Source organism: Zophobas morio, unplaced genomic scaffold (assembly GCF_036711695.1).
Source record: "Zophobas morio isolate AGI-343-1 ecotype UQ-CSIRO unplaced genomic scaffold, CSIRO_AGI_Zmor_V1 ptg000074l, whole genome shotgun sequence".
Taxonomy (NCBI): domain Eukaryota; kingdom Metazoa; phylum Arthropoda; class Insecta; order Coleoptera; family Tenebrionidae; genus Zophobas; species Zophobas morio.
Genome location: NW_026972179.1, coordinates 104721 through 125740, shown reverse-complemented (window position 1 = coordinate 125740; position 21020 = coordinate 104721). Strand labels below are relative to the sequence as shown.

At 38.9% G+C, this 21020-nt stretch overlaps 6 protein-coding genes across 9 annotated transcripts; 4 read left to right on the top strand and 2 right to left on the bottom strand.

Annotated features, from left to right (window-relative positions):
- Positions 1-420: 420 nt before the first annotated feature.
- On the bottom strand, positions 421-963 carry LOC135143740 (inducible metalloproteinase inhibitor protein-like). The gene is made up of 2 exons (XM_064075665.1): positions 768-963; positions 421-722 (listed from the first exon to the last, which is right to left on the bottom strand). Exons 1-2 carry the CDS (start codon positions 946-948, stop codon positions 529-531), a joined length of 375 nt encoding a protein of 124 aa, XP_063931735.1. The 5' UTR covers positions 949-963; the 3' UTR covers positions 421-528.
- Positions 964-1027: 64 nt separating this feature from the next.
- LOC135143737 (uncharacterized) lies at positions 1028-3186 on the top strand. Of its 2 annotated transcripts, XM_064075660.1 has the most exons (3): positions 1028-1189; positions 1239-1524; positions 1567-3186. In XM_064075660.1, exons 1-3 carry the CDS (start codon positions 1108-1110, stop codon positions 3098-3100), a joined length of 1902 nt encoding a protein of 633 aa, XP_063931730.1. In that variant the 5' UTR covers positions 1028-1107; the 3' UTR covers positions 3101-3186. The 2 variants fall into 2 exon arrangements, with proteins under 2 accessions (XP_063931730.1, XP_063931729.1); XM_064075659.1 differs by having other exon boundaries at positions 1239-3186.
- A 3942-nt stretch (positions 3187-7128) lies between these two features.
- LOC135143741 (inducible metalloproteinase inhibitor protein-like) lies at positions 7129-7613 on the bottom strand. The gene is made up of 2 exons (XM_064075666.1): positions 7476-7613; positions 7129-7430 (listed from the first exon to the last, which is right to left on the bottom strand). Exons 1-2 carry the CDS (start codon positions 7561-7563, stop codon positions 7237-7239), a joined length of 282 nt encoding a protein of 93 aa, XP_063931736.1. The 5' UTR covers positions 7564-7613; the 3' UTR covers positions 7129-7236.
- A 77-nt stretch (positions 7614-7690) lies between these two features.
- Positions 7691-9894, top strand: LOC135143739 (uncharacterized). Of its 2 annotated transcripts, XM_064075664.1 has the most exons (3): positions 7691-7896; positions 7947-8232; positions 8275-9894. In XM_064075664.1, the coding sequence occupies exons 1-3, from the start codon at positions 7815-7817 to the stop codon at positions 9806-9808; spliced, it is 1902 nt and encodes a 633-aa protein (XP_063931734.1). In that variant the 5' UTR covers positions 7691-7814; the 3' UTR covers positions 9809-9894. The 2 variants fall into 2 exon arrangements, with proteins under 2 accessions (XP_063931734.1, XP_063931733.1); XM_064075663.1 differs by having other exon boundaries at positions 7947-9894.
- A 5896-nt stretch (positions 9895-15790) lies between these two features.
- Positions 15791-17959, top strand: LOC135143738 (uncharacterized). 2 transcript variants are annotated; one of them, XM_064075662.1, is made up of 3 exons: positions 15791-15975; positions 16025-16310; positions 16353-17959. In XM_064075662.1, the coding sequence occupies exons 1-3, from the start codon at positions 15894-15896 to the stop codon at positions 17884-17886; spliced, it is 1902 nt and encodes a 633-aa protein (XP_063931732.1). In that variant the 5' UTR covers positions 15791-15893; the 3' UTR covers positions 17887-17959. The 2 variants fall into 2 exon arrangements, with proteins under 2 accessions (XP_063931732.1, XP_063931731.1); XM_064075661.1 differs by having other exon boundaries at positions 16025-17959.
- An 800-nt stretch (positions 17960-18759) lies between these two features.
- LOC135143736 (uncharacterized) lies at positions 18760-20988 on the top strand. The gene is made up of 3 exons (XM_064075658.1): positions 18760-18996; positions 19128-19398; positions 19441-20988. The coding sequence occupies exons 1-3, from the start codon at positions 18846-18848 to the stop codon at positions 20969-20971; spliced, it is 1953 nt and encodes a 650-aa protein (XP_063931728.1). The 5' UTR covers positions 18760-18845; the 3' UTR covers positions 20972-20988.
- Positions 20989-21020: the final 32 nt, after the last annotated feature.

Genomic DNA, 21020 nt, shown 5'->3' with positions numbered 1-21020 from the left:
GGTGGGCGGGCTTATATTTTTCCTTTTTGTTTTATTATGTGTAGACGTCTTTTCTTAACATGAAACTTAGAACATGTTTAAAATTGAAAATTTGTGTAAGAAAATATCGATTTTGCATGTATCATTTTGAGCCATGTTCTAAATTTTTTGTTGTGAAAAGATGGCTACGTATATTAGGAACAAAAAGGCAAAATATAAGACTCATTCCCCATGTATTTAGGATAGAACGAAACCAAATCAGACACAAGCCTTAGGTTATTGTTTCATATAGAACATCTAGCCCCCTTGGTACTTACATATTTATATATTGTAATAATCAAGGCACCAAATTCCATCCATCAAATTCAAAAAATTCATATTGACGTGTTATAACTGTCACTAATTTATTGTACTTTGCAATAAATAATAATACTAAAGCAGTATTTGTTAGGTTTTACTTCGAAGTTTTAAGCTCTTTTAGCTAGACCACAGCACAATGAAGGTACAATTTTCATTCAGTTTTTATTAAAGAAACCCAACACTTGTCACTCATTTCTTGCATTCCGACTGCGGAATGCAATCGCCCTTCTCGTTCCTGGCGTACCCCTCAATGCAGTAACAAGCATCATTACACCTAAAGTTGACTATGGGACAAACTTGGCCAAGGGTAGCACATTCCGTCTGACAGGCGCTTCCACAGTTGTAGTACTCGTTGGGGCGCGTGCAATTTATATAATTCAGACCTAGAAACACCCATGACGTTATGTTCAAGACTTAAAATCGCTTACCTCCTGGTGGCAACGGCGGCTTGGCCAAGGCCAAGAACATCACACACATTAGTATGCTCAAAGTAGCGCAAATTTTCATGGTACTCATCTCTAGACCGCGAAACCGGTATTGAATCAACGCGATGTCTGTGCGATCTTTATACTTGTCGTGGGCAAGCCGTGGTAATTCCCATGGTTCCATGGCTTGAGATGCTGGTCACGAGATAGTTTATCTACGTCGTGACCCGCAAGTGTTTATACAAATATTTATCAGTAGCGACCTTGAAGTATTTCTGTTATTAATCCACGTTGTTTGCAGGACCGACTAAATGTAACCGGACGAAAAATTGTTCTCACTTTTATGGTACTAACTTTCCTTGTCATCTTTTTCTATTACACACAATCCAAGATTGGTAACTTTGACGAAGAACTGGTGCTAAATAGTAATATAACTACCCCGTGGGAACTACTCGTTGATGCTCGAATTTCTAGATTCCAAGTCGAAAGCTCAGGGCGAAAAGTACTTGATCCATACATCGAAGTGTCAAATCCCGAACGAAGACCCGTTCAACGAACAAATCTTACCATACTACCACCCACAATCCTACATTCCTTGTTCGAAACGACCTCCTCTAACGTACATAGAAAAGAAAGAGTCTTCGATCACCCTCCACATCAACCAAAGCCTCCTGGCAACGTACAGCAGGTTCACGATTTCGTGCTGCTGGTCGGCTGTTACTCGGGTCGTCGAAGAGAACAAGTCGGACGACGCCGTGAAGTACAACTCATTATACACCAAATTCAAACTAACGCTCTGTAGAGTTTCAGATTGCGTTCCGTTCCAAAACAGTACCACCGTCACTGAATCCGTCGTCTGGGTCAAGTGCAAGAGTCCCATCAATCCCGAGATCTACTCCAACGTGCACGCGATTGTCAACCCTGAGCACGTACACCAGAAGCTACAACAAGAGTGGACGACGACTCCGATGAGTGTTTTGTTCGTGGGGATTGACAGCATGTCGAAGTTGAACTTGGTTCGCACCATGCCGAAGACGTACAAGTTCCTGGAGGAGCACGACTTTGCGAATCTGAGGGGGTACACCAAAATTGGCGACAATACGTTTCCTAACTTGGTGGCAATTTTGACTGGGAAGACTTGGATCCAAGTTTACGACCAGTGCGACCCCAAGAAGAACAAAATGGATAACTGTGACATCATTTGGGATAGGTTTAATGATTTAGGGTATATTACGGCGTACGCCGAGGACGAGTCTTCGATTGGGACGTTCAATTACAACAGGAAGGGCTTCGGGAGTCCGCCGACGGACTTCTACTTTCGACCGTACATAATCGTTGCGGATAATCTACCTTCCATTCTAAACGTCGGGATGCATTTGTGTTCCGGACCCGAGACTTCCGGTGAACGAATAATGAACCTAGCCAAAGATTTTGTTCTTAGTTTTGAGAAGAGCCCGAAATTTGGGTTGTTTTGGATGAACACTTTCAGCCACAATAACGTGAATCTTGCGTCTTCGATGGATGCGAAAGTCGAGACGTTCTTGAAAGATATCTATGACCATTTGGACAACGTGGTTTTGGTTTTCTTCAGCGACCACGGGTTTCGGTTTGGGGATATAAGATACACTCACACGGGCTGGGTGGAGGAGCGTCTACCCTTCATCTACGTCCATCTACCGAAAACACTGAAGCAGCGTCACCCCAAAGAAGTTAGTAACTTTCTTACTAATACAAAGAGGCTGACGACTCCGTTCGATCTTTACATGACCCTCCAGGATATTTTGGCCTTAACTAACCACAGTTACGAAGTCCAGCCGAGTCTGGCGTGCCCCAAATGCCACTCGTTGTTCCGGGAGGTGGACGAAGCTCGTACTTGCAAAGATGGTGCTATTGAACAACACTGGTGCATGTGTTCTGGACACTCGTACGTGAATCCCAGCACCCAGATCGTCGTGGATACCGCTCAGTATATAGTTTTCGAGGTTAACTCTTTAATCCAGGCCTCGGAGAGCGGGCATAAGTGTGCTTTCTACTATTTGAAGAAGATCGTCTCTTCGGGGATGTCCGAGTTGTACTTAAACGAGAATAATCAAACGGTGCATTATATGTTGATTATGCTTGAAACGAGACCTCCGGCGATGTTCGAAGCGACGGTGGAAGTTGCTTCGCAGCCTCATAAGTTGCCTAGATTTCGTTTGTTAGGTGATATTAGTCGTATAAATAGATATGGTGACAATAGCAAATGTATTAACGATTCTTTGAAGAAATATTGCTACTGTGATGGACTTTTCACTTCAATTAAAAGTGCCATATGTAATTTTTTGAATTGTGTTTGATTTTATATTTGTTGAATTTATTATACAAAAAGAAAGAAAAATTATATTTTCTGCAGTTAATAAATTTGTTTTTATATTTTCAAAAAGTGTTTTAGTTTGGAGGTATAAAAAAATTCACAGCGAGGTTGCGGATTGTCAATTTCTGTATTCCCCATAAATTGTGTGGTGACCGAATTTGAATCAAATATTCGCGCTGAAATTAATTAACAGCGGCGCGAAATCACATTTGGATAACTTAAATTAAAAAAAAAATCAATCAAAAAATCGTTAAACGTAGGCAACCATGTGCACGTTAGCGCTTTGTGGGTAGCTCGGTAGGGGATGTTTTAATTAGAGGGCGGTAGAGTAGACAAGATGGCGGCATGGCGAGAGCATGCATGATTCTGTCGATGCTACAAGTGCTGTAAATTTGTTTTATTGTTTATAAATTCACCGATCAGGTTAGGATTTTAATCGTTAACTGGTGCTAACACAATTTAACAGACACTAGGAGATTTCATGAAATTCACGTAGTCAGGATAACATCCTTTGTCTAATAATGAATAAGTTTCTGGATGCTAATACGTAAGGGTTACATTATAACACTTCTTAATTCTTCACACAATATTGTTAATAGTTCATTTACGGCAGTTAAATTAACAAAATTCATTATATCGTGAACCGACGGGGATTAAAATAATTTTCCATAGCAGTTATCATCCTTATTAGCATCGTTATCATCATTACATCACCGAGGCATTTCCTCGCAACGTTAAAAATTACATCACCGAGGCGCTTATTCCTCGCAACGCTGACTGGATATTTTTGTGTTTATTTATTATTGAGATTAAGATTGGACATCAGATAATTTATATGATTCATCAACAAAATATTTACAAAAAAAACTAGCAAAAATTTATAAAACCAAAAGACAAATCTGATGTGAAGTAAAACTTGTGTAGACAAAAAAAAATACATGAGGTTAGAAACAGCAAAGCATGAAAATTTACGTTCAATTTAAATTATACAACAAAAAAATTACTGAAGTTGCAATTGTGGGATAAAGAAAAATTGCATGAGGTGAAAAATTTTATGTGGGTTTCATGAAATCTCCTAGCAAGTGTTTATCTAAACAAATTCCTGATTGTTAAACTGTGTTAGAAGTAGTTAACGATTGAACTCCTAATATGAACTGTGAATTTACAAACAATAAAATAAATTTACACAGGTGTTAGCGTTAACTCACCACGTGGTTTTCACTCACAAGAACCAACCAAGAGTGAAGCCTCTCACCTCCCTACCAAGCCGCCATCTTCTACAGTTTTATTCAAAAAATCTTAGGCAGTTGTCATTTACTAATATCATAAGTTGTAAAATTTGCTTTATTTAGATAACCTAATTTACTGACAGTAGTGTCATATCTGTCGGATATTAATAATATCAAAAGCATCGTTTGACAAAATAGATTTTTGAAAAGTGCTAATATTTGTCAAAATAACAGTAAAGCTTAAATCACATATGATTTGTCATAAATGATAGAATGACAGTGCCTAATATTTTTTGAATAAAATAGCACCAACCTTGTAATTAAAATTTCAAGCAGAACCACCAACTACCAGAATAAGAACTAAACGTGGACATGGTTGCCTATGTTTAACGATTTCTTTGAATTTTAATTCAAATTGGGTCACCACAACTGCTTGTGTTAATTTCCAGCCGTAGAGTTTTGTTGCGATCTTTACGGGCTAACCAAAAGTTGTTGGTTAATCTTTTCTAAAAAAAAAAATGATAACGTTGAGAAAATTCGTATCAAAGAAAGTTATTGCATAAAATATATTGATGAGTTCGCTTCGACAATTATGTGGTATCAATTTGGAACCTTTTGAGAATACTAAATACTCAAATCCAGTGTTATTGGTAAAACAAATAGTATGCAACCAGTAATACGTAGCTCTCGTACGAAGTGTAATCAATACGATGCTCTCTGGATTTTCCAGTATAAACTCCGTTGCCAAGTTGCCGTTGATAGTAACTCTGATGTTCAACTTCTGCCATATTTAAAGGGGTTGTAGATGAAAAATGGAGGATTTAACTTGATTTCTACCAAAGTTTACCATTTTAGACATGTTTTAAGTTTCTTGTTGTCGAAATAAGTCCACACATGTTAAGAAAGAAAAGGCAAAATGTAGCCCCGCCCACCCACCCGGTCTCATTTGTGATGATTTTTTTTATTCGTCGTGAGCCAAGAGGGCGAAGCTTCACTGCAAAATCCTTATTTATCTAAGAGAAATTAAAAACGTTTTTGACTATCGGGTTATTCAAAGAATACCATGTGTATTAAGAAAAAAGGCAAAATATAAGCCCCGCCCACCCGCCCTATCGCAATTGTGATGATTTTTTTTAATTATCGAGAGCCAAAGCAGCTGAATTTAACTGCAAAATCCTTATTGTTTCTCTGCAAGAAATTACCATGAGTATCGTGTTATTCAAAGAATACTGCATATGTATATTAAGAAAAAATGAAAGCCAAAGTTTAAGCCCCACCCATACTTGTCCTGATCTAAAGAGTAATCAAGTTTTCATTCGTTGGTAGACCAAGGGGCGGAGCTGAATTGCAAAATCCACATTTCCTTACAAAAATATACCCTTTTTAAACGTGTTTTAAGTTTCTGTGAATAAAAAAAATCATCACAATGGAGATGGGGTGGGTGGGCGGGGTTTATATTATGCCCTTTTTTCTTAATGTACATTGTATTCTTTGAACAACACAATACTCAAAAAATGTTTTTAATTTCTTGCAAAGAAATAAGTATTTTGCAGTTAAACTCCGCCCTCTTGGCTCACAACGAATAAAAAAGTCGTCACAATTGCGATAGGGCGGGTGGGCGGGCTTATATTTTTCCTTTTTGTTTTATTATGTGTAGACTTCTTTTCAAACATGAAACTTAGAACATGTTTAAAATGGAAAATTTGTGTAAGGAAATATCGAATTTGCAATTAGGTTCCGCCCCATAATTGCAAGCTCCATATTTTCTTGCAAAAATGTACCATTTTAACCATGTTCTAAGTTTCTTATTGTGAAAAGATGGCAAAGTAAATTAAGAAAAAAAAAGGCAAAATATAAGCCCCCCCCCCATCTCATTCTGATGATTTTTTTTAATTCATCTTAAGCCGAGGGGCAGAGCTTAATTGTAAAATCCTTATTTTTCTACGAGAAATTAAAAACATGTTTTTGAGTGTCGTATTGGTCAAAGAATGCTATGTATATTAAGATAAAAGTAAAGCCAAAGATTACACCCATACCTGTCCTGATCTAAATAGTAATGAAGTTTTCATTGGTTGGTAAACATAGGCGCGGAGCCCAATTGCAAAATCCATATTTTCTTAAAAAAATTTACCATTTTAAACGTGTTTTAAGTTTCTAAGAATTAAAAAATATATATCACAATTGAGATGGGGTGGGTGGGCGGGGTTCATCTTTTGCCTTTTTTTCTTAATATACATAGTATTCTTTAAACAACACGCTACTCATTTTTAATTTCTTGTAAAAAAATAAGTATTTTGCAGTTAAACTCCGCCCTCTTGGCTCACGACGAATAAGAAAAATCATCACAATTGCGATAGGGCGGGTGGGCGGGCTTATATTTTTCCTTTTTGTTTTATTACGTCTAGACTTCCTTTTCTTAACGTGAAACTTAGAACATGTTTAAAATTGAAAATTTGTGTAAGGAAATATCGATTTTGCATGTATCATTTTGAACCATGTTCTAAATTTTTTGTTGTGAAAAGATGGCTACGTATATTAGGAACAAAAAGGCAAAATATAAGACTCATTCCCCATGTATTTAGGATAGAACGAAACCAAATCAGACACAAGCCTTAGGTTATTGTTTCATATAGAACATCTAGCCCCCTTGGTACTTACATATTTATATATTGTATTAATCAAGGCACCAAATTCCACCCATCAAATTCAAAAAAGTCATATTGACGTGTTATAACTGTCACTAATTTATTGTACTTTGCAATAAATAATAATACTAAAGCAGTATTTGTTAGGTTTTACTTCGAAGTTTTAAGCTCTTCAGCTTAGGCCACAGCACAATGAAGGTACAATTTTCATTCAGTTTTTATTAAGGAAACCCAACACTTGTCACTCATTTCTTGCATTCCGACTGCGGAATGCAATCGCCCTTCTCGTTTCTGGCGTACCCCTCGATGCAGTAACAAGCATCATTACACCTAAAGTTGACTATGGGACAAACTTGGCCAAGGGTAGCACATTCCGTCTGACAGGCGCTTCCACAGTTATAGTACTCGTTGGGACGCGTGCAATTTATATAATTCAGACCTAGAAACACCCATGACGTTATGTTCAAGACTTAAAATCGCTTACCTCCTGGTGGCAACGGCGACTTGGCCAAGGCCAAGAACACCACACACATTAGTATGCTCAAAGTAGCGCAAATTTTCATGGTACTCATCTCTAGACCGCGAAATCGGTATTGAATCAACGCGATGCCTGTGCGATCTTATAATTGTCGTGGGCAAGCCGCGGGAATTCCCATGGTCCCATGGCTTGAGATGCTGGTCACGAGAGAGTTTATCTACGTCGTGACCCGCAAGTGTTTATACAAATATTTATCAGTAGCGACCTTGAAGTATCTCTGGTATTAATCCACGTTGTTTGCAGGACCGACTAAATGCAACCGCACGAAAAATTCTCCTCACTTGTATGGTACTAACTTTCCTTGTCATCTTTTTCTATTACACACAATCCAAGATTGGTAACTTTGACGAAGAACTGGTGCTAAATAGTAATATAACTCCCCTGTGGGAACTACTCGTTGATGGTTTGAATTTCTAGATTCCAACTCGAAACCTCAGGGCGAAAAGTACTTGATCCATACATCGAAGTGTCAAATCCCGAACGAAGACCCTTTCAACGAACAAGTCAAACCATTCTACCACCCACAATCCTACATTCCTTGTTCGAAACGACCCCCCCTAACCTACATAGAAAAGAAAGACTCTTCGATCACCCTCCGCATCAACCAAAGCCTCCTGGCAACGTACAGCAGGTTCACGATTTCGTGCTGCTGGTCGGCTGTTACTCGGGTCGTCGAAGAGAACAAGTCGGACGACGCCGTGAAGTACAACTCATTATACACCAAATTCAAACTAACGCTATGTAGAGTTTCAGATTGCGTTCCGTTCCAAAGCAGTACCACCGTCACTGAATCCGTCGTCTGGGTCAAGTGCAAGAGTCCCATCAATTCCGAGATCTACTCCAACGTGCACGCGATTGTCAACCCTAAGCACGTACACCAGAAGCTACAACAAGAGTGGACGACGACTCCGATGAGTGTTTTGTTCGTGGGGATTGATAGCATGTCGAAGATGAACTTGGTTCGCACCATGCCCAAGACATACAAGTTCCTGGAGGAGCACGACTTTGCGAATCTGAGGGGGTACACCAAAATTGGCGACAATACGTTTCCTAACTTGGTGGCAATTTTGACCGGGAAGACTTGGATCCAAGTTTACGATCAGTGCGACCCTAAGAAGAACAAAATGGATAACTGTGACATCATTTGGGATAGGTTTAATGATTTAGGGTATATTACGGCGTACGCCGAGGACGAGTCTTCGATTGGGACTTTCAATTACAACAGGAAGGGCTTCGGGAGTCCGCCGACGGACTTCTACTTTCGACCGTACATAATCGTTGCGGATAATCTACCTTCCATTCTAAACGTCGGGATGCATTTGTGTTCCGGACCGGAGACTTCCGGTGAACGAATAATGAACCTAGCCAAAGATTTTGTTCTTAGTTTTGAGAAGAGCCCGAAATTTGGGTTGTTTTGGATGAACACTTTCAGCCACAATAACGTGAATCTTGCGTCTTCGATGGATGCGAAAGTCGAGACGTTCTTGGAAGATATCTACGACCATTTGGACAACGTGGTTTTGGTTTTCTTCAGCGACCACGGGTTTCGGTTTGGGGATATAAGATACACTCACACGGGCTGGGTGGAGGAGCGTCTACCCTTCATCTACGTCCATCTACCGAAAACATTGAAGCAGCTTCACCCCAAAGAAGTTGGCCACTTTCTTACCAATACGAAGAGGCTGACGACTCCTTTCGATCTTTACATGACACTCCAGGATATTTTGGCGTTTACTAACCAGAGTTACGAAGTCCAGCCGAGTCTGGCTTGCCCCAAATGCCACTCGTTGTTCCAGGAAGTGGATGAAGCGCGGACTTGCAAAGATGCTGCTATTGAACAACACTGGTGCTTGTGTTCTGGACACTCGTACGTGAATCCGAGCACCCAGATCGTCGTGGATACCGCTCAGTATATAGTTTTCGAGGTTAACTCTTTGATTCAGGCCTCGGAGAGCGGGCATAAGTGTGCTTTCTACTACTTGAAGAAGATCGTCTCTTCGGGGATGTCCGAGTTGTACTTAAACGAGAATAATCAAACGGTGCATTATATGCTGATTATGCTTGAAACGAGACCTCCGGCGATGTTCGAAGCGACGGTGGAAGTTGCTTCGCAGCCTCATAAGTTGCCTAGATTTCGTTTGTTAGGTGATATTAGTCGTATAAATAGATATGGTGACAATAGCAAATGTATTAACGATTCTTTGAAGAAATATTGCTACTGTGATGGACTTTTCACTTCAATTAAAAGTGCCATATGTAATTTTTTGAATTGTGTTTGATTTTATATTTGTTGAATTTATTATACAAAAAGAAAGAAAAATTATATTTTCTGCAGTTAATAAATTTGTTTTTATATTTTCAAAAAGTGTTTTAGTTTGGAATACAAAAAAATTCATAGCAAGGTTGCGGTTTGTCAATTTTTCTATTCCCCATAATTGTGTGGTGACCGAATTTGAATCAAATTTTCGCGCTGAAATTAATTAACAGCGGCACGAAATCACATGTGGATAATTTGAATTTGAAAAAAAATCAATCAAGAAATCGTTAAACGTAGGCAACCATGTGCACGTTGGCGCTTTGTGAGTAGTTGGTAGCTCGGTAGCGGATGTTTTAGTCAGAGGGCGGTTGAGTAGACAAGATAGTGGCATGGCAAGAGCATGTTTGGTTCTGTCGTTGCTACAAGTGCTGTAAATTTGTTTTATTGTTTGTAAATTTACCGATCAGGTTAGGATTTTAATCGTTAACTGGTGCTAACCCAATTTAAAACCATTAAAACACTTCTTAATTCTTCACACAAGATTGTTAATAGTTCATTTACGGCAGTTAAATTAACAAAATTCATTACATCATGAACTGACGGGGGGTTAAAATAATTTTCCTTAGGCAGTTATCATCGTTATTAGCATCGTTGTCATCATTACATCACCGAGGCATTTCCTCGCAACGTTAAAAATCACATCACCGAGGCGCTTATTCCTCGCAACGATGACTGGATATTTTTGCGTATATTTATTATTGAGATTAAGATTGGACATCAGATAATTTAGATGATTCATCAACAAAATATTTACAAAAACAAACTAGCAAAAATTTATAAAACCAAAAGACAAATCTGATGTGAAGTAAAACTTGTGTAGACAAAAAAATTACTTGAGGATAGAAACAGCAAAGCATGAAAATTTACGTTCAATTTAAATTATACAACAAGAAAATTACTGAAGTTGCAATTGTGTGATAAAGAAAAATTGCATGAGGTGAAAAATTTTATGTGTGAGTTTCATGAAATCTCCTAGCAAGTATTTATCTAAAGAAATTGCTGATTGTTAAACTGTGTTGGAACTAATTAACGATTAAACTCCTAATATGAACTGTGAATTTACAAACAATAAAACAAATTTATACAGGTGTTAGCGTTAACTCACTACGTGGTTTTCACTCAAAAGAACCAACCAAGAGTGAAGCCTCTCACCTCCCTACCAAGCCGCCATCTTCTAGAGTTTTATTCAAAAAATCTTAGGCAATTGTCATTTACTAATGTCATAACTTGTAAAATGTGCTTTATTTAGATAACCTAATCGACTGACACTACTGTCATATCTGTCGGATATTAATAATATCAAAAGCATCGTTTGACAAAATAGATTTTTGAAAAGTGCTAATATTTGTCAAAATGACAGTAAAGCTTAAATTACATATGATTTGTCATAAATGATAGAATGACAGTGCCGAATATTTTTTGAATAAAATAGCACCAACCCTGTAATTAAAATTTCAAGCAGAACTACCAACTATCAGAAAAAGAACTAAACGTGCACATGGTTGCCTATGTTTAACGATTTCTTTGAATTTTAATTCAAATTCGGTCACCACAACTGCTTGTGTTAATTTCCAGCCGTAGAGTTTTGTTGCGATCTTTACGGGCTAACCAAAAATTGTTGGTTAATCATCTCTAAAAAAATTGATAACGTTGAGAAAATTCGTATCAAAGAAAGTTATTGCATAAAATATATTGAAGAATTCGCGCCGACAATTATGTGGTATTGATTTGGAATCTTTTGAGAACATTAAATACACAAATCCAGTGTTATTGGTAAAACAAATAGTATGCAACCAGGAATACGTAGCTCTCGTACGAAGTGTAATCAATACGATGCTCTCTGGATTTTCCAGTGTAAACTCCGTTGCCAAGTTGCCGTTGATAGTAACTCTGATGTTCAACTTCTGCCATATTTAAAGGGGTTGTAGATGAAAAATGGAGGATTTAACTTGATTTCTACCAAAGTTTACCATTTTAGACATGTTTTAAGTTTCTTGTTGTCGAAATAAGTCTACACATGTTAAGAAAAGAAAAGGAAAAATGTAAGCCCGCCCACCCACCCGGTCTCAATTGTGACGATTTTTTTTATTCGTCGTGAGCCAAGAGGGCGAAGCTTCACTGCAAAATCCTTATTTTTCTACGAGAAATTAAAAACGTTTTTGAGTATCGGGTTATTCAAAGAATACCATGTGTATTAAGAAAAAAGGCAAAATATAAGCCCCGCCCACCCGCCCTATCGCAATTGTGATGATTTTTTTTTAATTGTCGAGAGCCAAAGCAGCGGAATTTAACTGCAAAATCCTTATTGTCTCTCTGCAAGAAATTACCATGAGTATCGTGTTATTCAAAGAATACTGCATATGTATATTAAGAAAAAATAAAAGCCAAAGTTTAAGCCCCACCCATACCTGCCCTGATCTAAACAGTAATGAAGTTTTCATACGTTGGCAGACCTAGGGGTGGAGCCAGTTTGCAAAATCCATAGTTACTTACAAAATTATACCCTTTTTAAACGTGTTTTAAGTTTCTAAGATTAAAAAAAATTATCACAATGGAGATGGGGTGGGTGGGCGGGCTCTATATTTTGCCTTTTCTTTTCTTAATGTACCATCGGTGGAAATAAAAAACTGGGACACTGAAAATTTTTGCATTGTAAACAGCTCTTTAAAATGTAATTCAAAATGAAATTTAAAAAATGTCACCTTGATTAATGTCAAGTGCCAATTCAAAAATGCCAAGTTTGAACGAAGTTCAAAAGCAAACTATTGCGCAACGTTTAAGGGATGGGGTCTCAATTAGAACAATAGCAACTGAGCTGCATATCAGCAAGAATACTGTCCTACTGGCGAAAAAAAAAATTAATGAATATGGTAGAATTATCAGACGAGCGGGGTCGGGTCGTCCAAAAAAAACGACTGCAGACGAAAACATTGAATTGGCAAATTTCATTCGAGAATATCCTTTCGAAACAGTGGTTAACGCAAGGCAGCAAACGAATTTCCCTGCGTCACTGAAAACAGCCCGGAAGAGAGTCCACGAAACTGAATTAAGAAATCGGGCTGCTGCCAATAAAATATTTTTAACTGAGCAAAACAAGGCAAATAGGGTATTATTTGCTCAGGAATTTGTCAATGAACCTGCAGATATGTGGAATAATGTGATATTTTCCGACGAAAAAACTTTCAAATCATATAGTAATGGGCGTCGTCGTGTCTATAGACCCCCAGGAACGAGATATGATGAACGCTATTGCAATAAATATAAACAATCCGGTCGCTTTTCCGTTAATGTTTGGGGGTGGGTTAGCAGCAGAGGACGTGGAATTTGCGCAATAGTAGAAGAAAGATTAAACGCTAATGTATACAGAAGGCTTCTAGAGGAACTTATGCTCCCCTCAGTAATACCAGTTTTTGGAGAACGAAACTTTATATTTCAACAAGTTTGTGCTATTCTTATTTTCATATTTTTTTTAATAATTATAAAACCCATTGCAGGATAACTGTCCAGTTCATAATGCCCGACTGGTAAGTCAGTATTTGGAAGCCCAGGGAGTCAATGTTTTGCCTTGGCCTTCTAGGAGCCCAGATTTAAACGTAATTGAAAATGTTTGGGGAGAAATGCAAAAATATATTTATCAAAATGACTTTCGACCTAGAAATCCACTAGAATTACAAGAAAAAATTGTCGAGGCATGGGAAACTGTAACACCTGGATATATGAGGCAGTTAGTTGCTTCCATGCCTCGTCGACTACAGAATGTGATCGATGCAAATGGTGCAATGACAAAATACTGATGAGTTGAATTGGCATCTTCAATATAATGTTTCTAGTTATAATTCCAGTTTTTTATTTTCTCTTGAATAAAGTTACATTCCTAATTTTACGCTCTCGTTTACGCCTTTATCTTTCCGACTAATTTCTTGAAAACAATAAATAAAATATGCGAAAATGTTTCACAAACCTAATAAATAATATTTTTGGCAGGAAAAGCCCAACTTACACGTTTTAAATTTCGAATTTTCAAAATTATCTAGTTACCTATTGTGTCCCAGTTTTTTTTGTCCAGCGATGGTACATATCATTCTTTGAACAACTCAATACTCAAAAAATGTTTTTAATTTCTTGTCAAGAAATAAATATTTTGCAGTTAAGCTCCGCCCTCTTGGCTGACGACGAATAAGAAAAATCATCACAATTGCGATAGGGCGGGTGGGCGGGCTTATATTTTTCCTTTTTGTTTTAATATGTGTTCTTTTCTTAACATGAAACTTAAAACCTGTTTAAAATGGAAAATTCGTGTAAGGAAATATCGATTTTGCAATTAGGTTCCGCCCCATAATTGCAAAATCCATTTTTTCCTGCAAAAATGTACCATTTTAACCATGTTCTAAGTTTCTTATTGTGAAAAGATGGCAAAGTAAATTAAAGAGAAAGCAAAATATAAGCCCCCCCCATCTCATTCTGATATTTTTTTTTATTCATCGTAAGCCGAGGGACAGAGCTTAATTGTAAAATCCTTATTTTTCTACGAGAAATTAAAAACATGTTTTTGAGTGTCGTATTGGTCAAAGAATGCTATGTATATTAAGATAAAAGTAAAGCCAAAGATTAAGCGCCACCCATACCTGCCCTGATCTAAATAGTAACGAATTTCTCATTCGTTGGCAAACATAGGGACGGAATCCAATTGCAAAATCCATATTTTCTAAAAAAAATTACCATTTTAAACGTGTTTTAAGTTTCTAAGAAAAAAAAGATATATCGCAATTGAGAAGGGGTGGGTGGGCGGGGTTTATCTTTTGCCTTTTTTTCTTAATATACATAGTATTCTTTAAACAACACGCTACTCATTTTTAATTTCTTGTAAAAAAATAAGTATTTTGCAGTTAAACTCCGTCCTCTTGGCTCACGACGAATAAAAAAATCATCACAATTGCGATAGGGCGGGTGGGTGGGCTTATATTTTGCCTGTTTGTTTTAATATGTGTAGACTTCTTGTCACAACATGAAACTTAGAACATGTTTAAAATTGAAAATTTGTGTAAGGAAATATCGATTTTGCATGTATCATTTTGAACCATGTTCTAAGTTTCTTGTTGTGAAAAGATGGCTAAGGAAAAAAGGCAAATTTTTATAAGACTCATTCCCTATATGTTTAGGATATAACGAAACCAGATCAGACACAAGTCTTAGGTTATTGTTTCATATAGAACATCTAGCCCCCTGGGTACTTACATATTTATGTATTGTATTAATCAAGGCACCAAATTCCAGCCATCAAATTCAAAAAAGTCATATTGACGTGTTATAACTGTCACTAATTTATTGTACTTTGCAATAAATAATAATACTAAAGCAGTATTTGTTAGGTTTTACTTCGAAGTTTTAAGCTTTTTCAGCTTAGACCACAGCACAATGAAGGTTCAATTTTCATTCAGTTTTTATTAAAGAAACCCAACACTTGTCACTCATTTCTTGCATTCCGACTGCGGAATGCAATCGCCCTTCTCGTTTCTGGCGTACCCCTCAATGCAGTAACAAGCATCATTACACCTAAAGTTGACTATGGGACAAACTTGGCCAAGAGTAGCACATTCCGTCTGACAGGCGCTTCCACAGTTATAGTACTCGTTGGGACGCGTGCAATTTATATAATTCAAACCTAGAAACACCCATGACGTTATGTTCAAGACTTAAAATCGCTTACCTCCTGGTGGCAACGGCGGCTTGGCCAAGGCCAAGAACACCACACACATTAGCATGCTCAAAGTAGCGCAAATTTTCATAGTACTCATCTCTAGATCGCGAAACCGGTATTGAATCAACGCGATGTCTGTGCGATCTTTATATTTGTCGTGGGCAAGCCGCGGGAATTCCCATGGTCCCATGGCTTGAGATGCTGGTCACGAGAGATTTTATCTACGTCGTGACCCGCAAGTGTTTATACAAATATTTATCAGTAGCGAGCTTGAAGTATTTCTGTTATTAATCCACGTTGTTTGCAGGACCGACTAAATGTAACCGCACGAAAAATTCTCCTCACTTGTATGGTACTAACTTTCCTAGTCATCTTTTTCTATTACACACAATCCAAGATTGGTAACTTTGACGAAAAACTGGTGCTAAATAGTAATATAACTACCCCGTGGGAACTACTCGTTGATGTTCGAATTTCTAGATTCCAAGTCGAAACCTCAGAGCGAAAAGTACTTGATCCATACATCGAAGTGTCAAATCCCGAACGAAGACCCTTTCAACGAACAAGTCTTACCATACTACCACCCACAATCCTACGTTCCTTGTTCGAAACGACCTCCTCTAACCTACATAGAAAAGAAAGACTCTTCGATCACCCTCCGCATCAACCAAAGCCTCCTGGCAACGTACAGCAGGTTCACGATTTCGTGCTGCTGGTCGGTCGTCACTCGGGTCGTCGAAGAGAACAAGTCGGACGACGCCGTGAAGTACAACTCATTATACACCAAATTCAAACTAACGCTGTGTAGAGTTTCAGATTGTGTTCCGTTCCAAAACAGTACCACCGTCACTGAGTCCGTCGTCTGGGTGAAGTGCAAGAGTCCCATCAATCCCGAGATCTACTCCAACGTGCACGCGATTGTCCACCCTAAGCACGTACACCAGAAGCTACAACAAGAGTGGACGACGACTCCGATGAGTGTTTTGTTCGTAGGGATTGATAGCATGTCGAAGATGAACTTAGTTCGCACCATGCCCAAGACATACAAGTTCCTGGAGGAGCACGACTTTGCGAATCTGAGGGGGTACACCAAAATTGGCGACAATACGTTTCCTAACTTGGTGGCAATTTTGACCGGGAAGACTTGGATCCAAGTTTACGATCAGTGCGACCCTAAGAAGAACAAAATGGATAACTGTGACATCATTTGGGATAGGTTTAATGATTTAGGGTATATTACGGCGTACGCCGAGGACGAGTCTTCGATTGGGACTTTCAATTACAACAGGCAGGGCTTCGGGAGTCCGCCGACGGACTTCTACTTTCGACCGTACATAATCGTTGCGGATAATCTACCTTCCATTCTAAACGTCGGGATGCATTTGTGTTCCGGACCGGAGACTTCCGGTGAACGAATAATGAACCTAGCCAAAGATTTTGTTCTTAGTTTTGAGAAGAGCCCGAAATTTGGGTTGTTTTGGATGAACACTTTCAGCCACAATAACGTGAATCTTGCGTCTTCGATGGATGCGAAAGTCGAGACGTTCTTGAAAGATATTTATGACCATTTGGACAACGTGGTTTTGGTTTTCTTCAGCGACCACGGGTTTCGGTTTGGGGATATAAGATATACTCACACGGGCTGGGTGGAGGAGCGTCTACCCTTCATCTACGTCCATCTACCGAAAACACTGAAGCAGCATCACCCCAAAGAAGTTAGTAACTTTCTTACTAATACAAAGAGGTTGACGACTCCGTTCGATCTTTACATGACACTACAGGATATTTTGGCGTTTACTAACCACAGTTACGAAGTCCAGCCGAGTCTGGCGTGCCCCAAATGCCACTCGTTGTTCCGGGAGGTGGACGAAGCTCGTACTTGCAAAGATGGTGCTATTGAACAACACTGGTGCTTGTGTTCTGGACACTCGTACGTGAATCCGAGCACCCAGATCGTCGTCGATACCGCTCAGTATATAGTTTTCGAGGTTAACTCTTTGATTCAGGCCTCGGAGAGCGGACATAAGTGTGCTTTCTACAACTTGAAGAAGATCGTCTCTTCGGGGATGTCCGAGTCGTACTTAAACGAGAATAATCAAACGGTGCATTATATGTTGATTATGCTAGAGACGAGACCTCCGGCGATGTTCGAAGCGACGGTAGAAGTTGCGTCGCAGCCACATATCTTGTCTAGATTTCGTTTGTTGGGGGAAATTAGTCGTATAAATAAATATGGTGGCAATAGCAAATGTATTAACGATTCTTTGAAGAAATATTGCTACTGTGATGGACTTTTCATGTCAATTAAGAGTGCGATATGTAATGTTTTGAATTGTGTTTGATTTTATACAGGACAAGCAGGCGTTTTAAAAGTACTTACAACTGTCTGATAACTGATTGATTAGTTCTAAATAAGTTCTGGGAATAACAAAAAATGTGAAGGTTGATAATAAAACTGATAATAAAGGTTTTAAGTTTATTGCTTTATCGCTTCTTAGAATAATTTACACAAAAGTACTCATTGCTTGCATTCTGACTGCGGAATGCAATCACCTTTCTCATTTCTAGCATAACCATCGACGCAGTAACAAGAAAGATGGCATTTTTTGTTAACTATGGGACAAATTTGGCCAAGAGTGGCACATTCCGTCTGACAGGCACTTCCACAAGTGTGGTACTCGTTTGGACGGGTACACTTGGAATTCGATTCTGGAAAAACTGTCATTACTAGTAGATCAAAATTTTGATATTGTTACCTTCTGGTTGCGACGGCGGCTTGGCCAAGGCCAAGAGTACCAGACACATTAGTACGCTCAAAGTAGTGCAAAGCTTCATATCGTCTGTTACGAGAATGCGAAACCGGTACTGAATAAAGAAAGACACTGCTTTATGAGATTTTTATACCCGTGTTTACGACTTGTGGTGATTCCCGTATTCCTATGTTGTGAGATACTAGTCACGAGAATGACCTGCTTTCTCATTTTTATTATGTTTGTTTTTCTCTAATATTAAATAATTGATAACGTTCATCCAGATTTTTTTAACATGAGGGTCGACTCTTCCTCATTATCACTTTTATCTCTGACAATGCATGATTAAACAACTCTTACCTATGACAAATTGAAAAAATGAGCTCAAGCGTTTAGGTAGAATCACTGATACGTTATCACTACATGGGGAACACCTCACTGATAACACATTTTTGGTTACGAGATTTTGATAAAAGTTACTTACGCCAGCGCTATGATTTAGCGTCAAGTTGCAAAGATTTAAGTGATTCATGTGTGCTCTCAAAGTTTAAATGGAACCGCATTTTTTGTTAAAACACAAGTATTTTCTAATATGTCTGATACCAAACATCATGATACTTTTCGGCTACTACGAAAACTACATCAAGAACGAAAATGGAATCATTCTTTTCAAGAAGGTGGATAATGGGGGTGCCTACACAGGTACTGCTTTCTGACTGTGTTTACTAGTTTTTTTTACCAGAGATGAGTAACGCAGATGTCCACCATCTGGTTGCAAAATCTACACTGATAATACGTTTTTCGTACTTCAGGTGGGTCATGTTAATTTTCAGATTTGAGTAAATATCTGGTGGACACTAGTAATTGCAAAATTCCTGACATCGATCCTTTGAATAGTGACGTCTGGCCTTATTACCAGAAGCAAGACTACGTGCATTGTCGGACTTTAAACCTTTTAACGTACATCGAAAGACGGGACGATGAAATTTTCCTTAAATTGAACTATTCGTTGTTGGATGCCTACAGTCCTTACCCTATTTCTTGTTGCTATTCTAACGTGACCCGAGGGGACGACGATGACGATGATGTTGACAACACAATTAGGTAAATGAAGACGTTTGTCGTGTTTAATGTACCTTTGTGTAGCTTTTCAGAGTGCACACCCTTCATTCGAGCTGCCAAAATCTCCTCGGACATGATCAAAGTCACCTGCAAAACTGACTACGACGAAGTATATTCCAACGTGCATAGTATCATCAAAGAGAACGAAGAAACCCTATATAAAAGACCCTCCGGGGGCGACTACAGCGTACTACTAGTCGGAATCGACACTATGTCCCAGCTAAATTTAATCCGAACTATGCCTAAAACGTACAGATTGTTGGAAAACACCGGTTGGATTAACTTGCGGGGGTACAACAAAATCGACGACAACACTTTCCCGAATTTGATGGCGATTCTAAGCGGGATGAACCTATCCCAAATCCACACTATCTGCAATCCCGAGAAGAACTATCTCGACGATTGTGATATTATCTGGAAGAGGTTCCGTCAGCGCAACTACGTGACCGCGTACGCCGAAGACGAAAGCCACTTGAACACTTTCAGTTTTCTCATGAAGGGTTTCAATAATACTCCTACAGATTTCTACTTCCGGCCGTATTTCCTGGCAGCTGAGACTCTCAACGTCGTGACGCATTATCTAGCTTCGTACTGCACGGGTCCAGAAACCTCCGGCGAACGCATCCTCGACTTGATCAAAGACTTCGTCGACGTGTTTTCAGACAAACTCAAATTCGGCCTCTTCTGGATGAACACCTTCAGCCACAACAACATCAACACGGCGTCCGGGATGGACGACGTTTTCGAGAAGTTTCTGTCGTACTTGATGAAGAGCAAAGTTTCGGAAAACACCGTCCTGGTGTTTTTCAGCGACCATGGGTTCAGGTTCGGGAAGATCCGGTATACTTATAGTGGGTGGTTGGAGGAGCGGCTGCCCTTCATCCACCTCTGGGTACCTAAGTCGTTTCGGGCGAAGTACCCCGAGAGCTACAACAACTTGATGTTCAACGCCTTCAAGCTGACGACACCGTATGATCTCTACATGACCCTCCAAGATATTTTGCAGCGGTCGGACAGCACTTACCAGGTCCAGTCTAGCTTGGCGTGCCCTAAATGTAGATCGCTCTTCCAAAGAATTAGTGAAAATAGATCGTGCGACGACGCCGCCATTTCGCAACATCTGTGTACGTGCATGGGACACGTTTATATTGATCCTAATTCGCAAATCGTGAAGAAGGCGACGTATTTTGCGTTGGATAAGTTGAGGAGTACGATAAATTCGTTCGTGGATGGGCCGAGGATGTGTGCTAACTATGATCTGAAGCATATTATCTCGTCGGGGATTACGGAGACTTTCTATAACAAGAAAGACGAATCTGTGAACTATTTGCTGATAGTGTTTGAGACGTTTCCGAAGGCTGTATTCGAAGCGACTGTTAGTATCTCGTATCAGAATTATATCCCGTTGTTTACCTTACAGGGGATCATAAGCAGGGTGGACAGGTACGGGAATACGAGTGCTTGCGTCAACAATCCAATTTTGAGAAAGTATTGTCACTGTGATGGGTTTTATACCAAGGTTAAGAAAACTGTAGACATATTATTTAATAATTAAATTTTTATAAAAAAAAATAGCAGTCAAACTTTAATTTCCAGTCACACTT